The sequence below is a fragment of the Acomys russatus genome, chromosome 5 (genome assembly GCF_903995435.1).
Source record: "Acomys russatus chromosome 5, mAcoRus1.1, whole genome shotgun sequence".
Lineage (NCBI taxonomy): Eukaryota > Metazoa > Chordata > Mammalia > Rodentia > Muridae > Acomys > Acomys russatus.
The window spans coordinates 44797700-44803699 of NC_067141.1; the positions used below are offsets into that span (position 1 = coordinate 44797700).

At 39.1% G+C, this 6000-nt stretch overlaps 1 protein-coding gene across 3 annotated transcripts in view; it reads right to left on the reverse strand.

Moving 5' to 3' along the window:
• Window positions 1-5026, reverse strand: part of LOC127189448 (COBW domain-containing protein 1) — a 45472-nt gene extending 40446 nt beyond the window's left edge. For 2 of the 3 annotated variants that reach the window (XM_051146275.1, XM_051146274.1), the window contains exons 1-2: window positions 4775-5025; window positions 1386-1472 (exon numbers count right to left, since the gene is read on the reverse strand). In XM_051146275.1, coding sequence (XP_051002232.1) covers window positions 1386-1472; window positions 4775-4925 — 238 coding nt within the window. In that variant the 5' untranslated portion in view covers window positions 4926-5025. Of the gene's footprint in view, window positions 1-1385; window positions 1473-4774 lie in introns of all 3 variants that reach the window. The other variant, XM_051146276.1, reaches the window with a different exon arrangement.
• Window positions 5027-6000: the final 974 nt, after the last annotated feature.

A 6000-nucleotide genomic window follows, 5' to 3' on the forward strand; every position in this document is an offset into this window, starting at 1 on the left:
TCTGTTCATGTTTTAATTGGGTGACGATATAGTATTACATAATACTAAGCTACATAAAACATGATAAAGCACTGAGGAAATTGTGAAACGCAAAACGATAAAAACTGCAAAATGATGAAAATAGTAAGAAATATTAAGTAAATATAACCATTATAATATAAGTGTAACCAAATATATGTACAACAAAATACCATTAATATTAATAAAAAACTAAAAAGGACTATTAGAAAGCCTTCCATTTATTTATTTATTTATTTATTGGGTTTTTTTGAGATAGGGTTTCTCTGTGTAGCCTTGGCTATCTTAGAACTCACTTTGTAGACCAGGCTGGCCTCAACTCACAGAGATCCCCCTGCCTCTGCTTCCTGAGTACTGAGGTAAAAGGTATGCACCATCACCACCCAGCTAATCCTTCCATTTAAAAAGAAAAGATTTGAGCTGGAGAGATGGCTCAGAGGTTAAGAGCCCTGGCTGTTCTTCCAGGGGTCCTGAGTTCAATTCCCAGCAACCACATGGTGGCTCACAACCATCTATAATAGGATCCGATGCCCTCTTCTGGTGTGCATGAAGACAGTGTATTCATATACATAATAAATAAATATATTTTTAAAAAAAGAAAAGATTTATATATTTGTTTATTATTATGTATATAGTGCTCTGCCTGCATGTACACCTGCAGGCCAGAAGAGGGCATCAGATCACATTACAGATGGCTGTGAGCCACCAAGTGGTTGCTGGGAATTGAACTCAGGACCTCTGGAAGAGCAGTCAGTGCTCTTAACCTCTGAGCCATCTCATCTCTGCAGCCCATCCTTCCATTTTTTTTTTTTTTTTTAAATGGCTGAAAGCATAGCTCAGAAAGAGGAGAACTTCCTTAGCATACAGGAAACTTTGAATCACAATGAATCAATCAATCAATCTCTTTAGATGCATTTTACTTATTTGTGTATAAGAGGTATTTGATGTGGACAAACTATGGAAGTCAAACTTTCGGGAGTTGGCTCTCATCTGGGTGAGGCAGGGTCTCTCTTATTTCTTTTGCCACTATACAGCATATTCCAGGCCAGCTTAATAAAAGATAATCCTATGTTTCTAAAACTATTCACAGTGGCCTCATTTTATAGTACCATCCAATCTTTTTTTTTTTTTTTTTTTTAAGAGATAGTTTCTCTGTATAGCCTTGGCTAGCCTAGACTTGCTTGGTAGACCAGGCTAGCCTAGAACTCAGCGATCCAATCTGCCTATCTCTTCCTTCAGTGCAGGGACTAAAGGTGTGTGCCATTATACCCAGCTTTCCAATCTTATTTTTTAAGGACAGAGTATCAGCAGTGGAATAAAGAGTCCCAAATCTTATTGCACCATGACAGTTACTAAGCTTTTCTTACCTTCTCCAAATTCATTTAAAATAACAGCTATTTTTCTATTATGTTGTTCTGTCAAAATGTAGTTCAGAAGTGTTGTCTTTCCAGCCCCTATAAGACATATTAAAGCAACAAAAGTAAAAAACTAATTTTGAAGACACAAAAAGAATGTAAAAAGTCCTGGTGTTTCTAAGAACTTATGTATCATTTTTTACTATTTAATAATAGTAGAGAGGACTTTACAGAACACATTAAAACAATCTTTGAAAATTAACATTATTTATGTATATCTTATAAGTAACTGCAACTAATCTTATAAGTTGAGTCAATTTTCTAACTTAATACAACTAAAATGTCTTCTGCATAACATAATACAGCAGTAAAAGGTGTCTAAAATTTATACTCAATAGAAACGAATCAATTTTGGTTTCTTAGCAATGTCATTCGTAAAATAAAAAATATGTAGATCCTTTTCATGATGCCCTTTCTTAAGAAAGAATACTTGGTTACTACCCTAAACCTTTTCAACCTATTTTAACATCCATGAATTAGCTACGAATTCAGGTTGACTATATAGTTATTTTTAATATGCTATGCAATCTATTACTATAAAACTGATTTATGACATGGGGTACAGAGGTAGTAAGTGAACACAACAAACTATTCAGGAGAGAACTTTGTAAGAAGACACTAACTTCATCCAGCAGGTGGCATAACAAGCCTAGTTGTTCTTCTCAAGCAGAAGAAAAATATTAATCTTGTGAACCAACGATCCTAACGTTCATAATGAAATATGTTTAACTTCACAGCAGTGCAGTTCCATTATTGGAATGTGTCCTTCTTTTTTCTGTAGGACATTTTGGTTGCCCCCAATGTTTTGTTGTCGCAAGCAGTAATGCTAAAAAGTTTTACACATAGTTTGCACATGTCTACTAAAATGCATTTGTAAGTGTCCTAGGGTATAACTAGGAATGAGTTAGAGAGTATCTGGTCATATTTTAGGTCATATTCCTTTTTAAAGTCTTTGAAGAGATGACACTTCATCTTTAAGATGCCTTGGATAGTTCAACATAGCAGGGTGACATGTAGGATAGACAGATTTAAGAACATAGAACAATGAGGAAATCCTTAAAACTAGAGGCTCCAAACATAATTATGTACAGGCCAATGACAAAGTTGAAAGCCATGAATGTAAGAGACTTCACCTGAAATCTTAATAACCACATTATGAAGAAAAAGACATCAAAATGTAATTTACACTCATTCAAAGGTATCTACCATGCATCAAATTAAAGTCTCTGCATCCACAGAGCTTAAAAATGTTAAGGGACGGGGAAATGGTGGAGAACTTAGATATCATTAGAAAGCTATTTTGTCACAGGTCGATTATTCAACAGGAGACATACAAAATGCTATGGAGAACTTAAGAGGGCTATCTAACCAAAGGAGTTACAGGCAGAAATATTCCAAGTAATACCTTTAAGTCAGCGCTTCTTAACCTGTGGGTTGCGACCCCAGGGGTCACCAAGACCATCCTACAGACCAGATACTTACATTATGATTCATTACAGTAGCAAAAATACAGTTATGAAGTAGCAACAAAATAATTGTATGCACTGTGTTAAAGTGTCTCAGCATTAGGAAGGTTGAGAACCACTGCTTTAAAAATTAAAAGTTCAAGTCGGGTGCAGTGGCACACACCTGTGATCCCAGCATTTAGGGAGGCAGAGACAGGTGGATCTCTGTGAGTTCCAGGCCAGGCTGGTCTACAAAGTGAGTCCACGACAGCCAAGGCTACACAGAGAAACCCTGTCTCGAAAAACCAAAAAAGAAAGAAAGAAAAGGAAGTTAGTTAGTTCAATGTGCTGGGCCATCTGACAGGGTAGGGAGGAAAGCAAGAACCAGATCACAGAGGTCCTCGAATTCCTGCTAATGACCCTGGACTGTCCATTATCCAAGTAAAAGCCACTAAAGGGTGTCACACAATCAAACTAACTCTTTGTACCGATCAGTAGGGCCAGCACGTGAGTGTATGAAGGAGCAGGGGTGCTCAGGATTGCGGTAGTTACGAGATACTGTTAGCGTTGCAGACGGTTGGGAATCTCAGGAGCAGAACTTGAGATATTTAGTGTACGGTGTGTTGAGTCCGGAAATGTCTGTAGGACATTAAAACAGAAACTACACAGAAACAAAACTGAAGGATGGATGCTAGAGAAATAGATAGAAAACTAAGAAAGAAAACGTAGGAGGCCAGTGGAACAGTGTTGCCAGAATTTCAAAAAGAAAAAACCAGGAAAGGAGGCGAACAGTCCCCTAGGTTCAGTCAGTAACAAGGAGGATGGATGCTAGCGTTAGCCCTGGACCCAGAACGTCAGACCATCACCTGCGTTGCTCCTCTCACCTACCAGCAAACAAAATGCAGAAAGAAAGGGGCAAATCTGAAGTACACTCTTGGGGGGGGGGGGTTGCTCATCGTCTATGCAGTAACCTCTGAATCCAAAACGTTATTCCTTTATAAAAATTAGGCCTAAGTAAAATCTAGACTATACTTGGTTTGACTCTAAAAGAAGAAAAAAAAAATAGTGGTGTGGAGGCACCAGCTATTTCTTAGTCATATGTAAAAGGTGTACCAAGTCCCAGCCTGTCTCTTGCAGCACCCAGGAACGAGAGTACCACTTTAGTCATATTTTTCCACAATTTTTATTTTGCCATATTTCAGTCACTTATTTGTTGTTTGCCCTCCTGTTAACTGTAATGTTTTTTAAAAGGATATTTGTAAAGGTTTCCTATGAAAACATGAACTGTCCTTCAGAAAACCGCACCATGTTCGCAAATCTGTGTTTTCAAGTATCCTCTGCGCACCCTCAACACCCCCAGCTTAGGAAAGACAAAGATCTTATTTTAAATCTCTTACAGTGCTTTGCAAGCAGCCCTCAAAAAGGGGAGGGGAGCAGTCTGGTACAGTAAATCCTTGCCACGAACGCCTAGGAGAGTTTGGTTCCTGTGAAGTGCAATCTACCACGCAAAGCTGCGAGACGTTCTACAGACGGGCTTTCTTTCCTCCCTTGATTAGGGCACCCTTCAATAGCAACAGATCGCTTTCTTTTAGTTTGGTTTTTTTCCGGGTGACTTTTTTTTTTTTTTTTTTTTTTTTTAAGATTACTTTTGTTTCCATTCTAAACTGAAGTGGATGAGTTTCACAAACGTAAGACAACGTTATCAGGAGGCCACAAGGATAATAAAGTGAGTCCGAGTTTCAAAACCACCTTTGAAAACGCGAAGAGAATAAGACCCCTGCCCCTACCTCGAAGACATTCGTCCTCGGCCAGGACGTCAGGGTGCCTGAGAAGACATGGCAGTACCCCCCGCCGAGAGCACAGTTCGCGGCCTTTTTTGAGCGACTGTTTAATTACCTAAATACCCGGTGATAATAGTGACTGGGATCTTAATGATGAAGTCAAGACTTTCCTCTTCTCCTTGGTTGTTGGTCTCAATGGGGACCAACTCGGGACAGTCCTCCGCGTACTCCTCTTCCGCATCTACAGTTTTCACAGCCGGTAACATGCCGCCGGCAGTATACCACCCCTCAGCGAAACACTAGTCACCAGTCGCCCTTCCGCGACTGGATTCAGTCAGGGCGACGCTGATGACGTCACCACAACGCGACGTGCAGCCTGGCTTTGAGAAATCAGCCCGCCCTCCAGTTCCGCCCCCATAGGAACTAGACACACCTCCCTGCGAAGGCACGCCCCCACGCAGAGGACACGCCCCTCACAGGGCGGGACACACACCCGGGTGTGAGGCACGCTCTAGGGGGTGTCCTCTGAGGGTGAGCCAAGCTGCACTGTGTCTTTAGGACGCTAGGAGCTCCCTTGCCTCATAGCTGTTGCAAGCCCCAGAAGGTGGTTACTGTCTCCTGCTATAGGACAGACTTTCTCGACTTTGACTTTTTTTTTTTTAATTCTTATTAAGTCCATTTTTTTTTTTTATGCACAAGGAAAAGAATGATTATGAAGCCATGCTATGAACTGTAATTTTTCTAGCGGAAGGATAACTAGCAAACCTTTTTAAATTTATAATTATATATTATAGCTATCTGATCTTTTACAATGTAATAATTAGTTTTCTTTACTTTCTCGTTATTTATTTAGATATAATGTAAACTCACTTCATTATTTGTATTTGTTGGTTCATAATATTCTCATTAATCTCTGGAGAACGCTCCTTTGTATTTGTTTTTAGTGGATTCCTTGACAACATGCCTAACCCAAAAACATTCAACTGAACCTCTTCTATTCCAACTTGGTATACTAACTACAATCATGAATTTGCTTGGGAAATTTGCTGAACATTCCTTCACAGTTTTGTTTGGGTTTTTTTTTGTCCTTAAACACATGCACATAAACAATGTTTAATACTGTTTCTCAATTTCACAAAAAGAGTACCATACAATGTATAATCTCTTGGGATTTGCTGTATTTCCCTGCACTAGTGAATTTCCTGTCAATTGTTTTTAGGTGTTGCTGTTTTGTTTCATTATGAGACATTCATACATTTTTCCCAACAATGTAAGAGATTGTACAGATCTAGTGCCAGTATTAGCAGACGTTAGTCTTCTACCAAGTAAATACAAAATAAT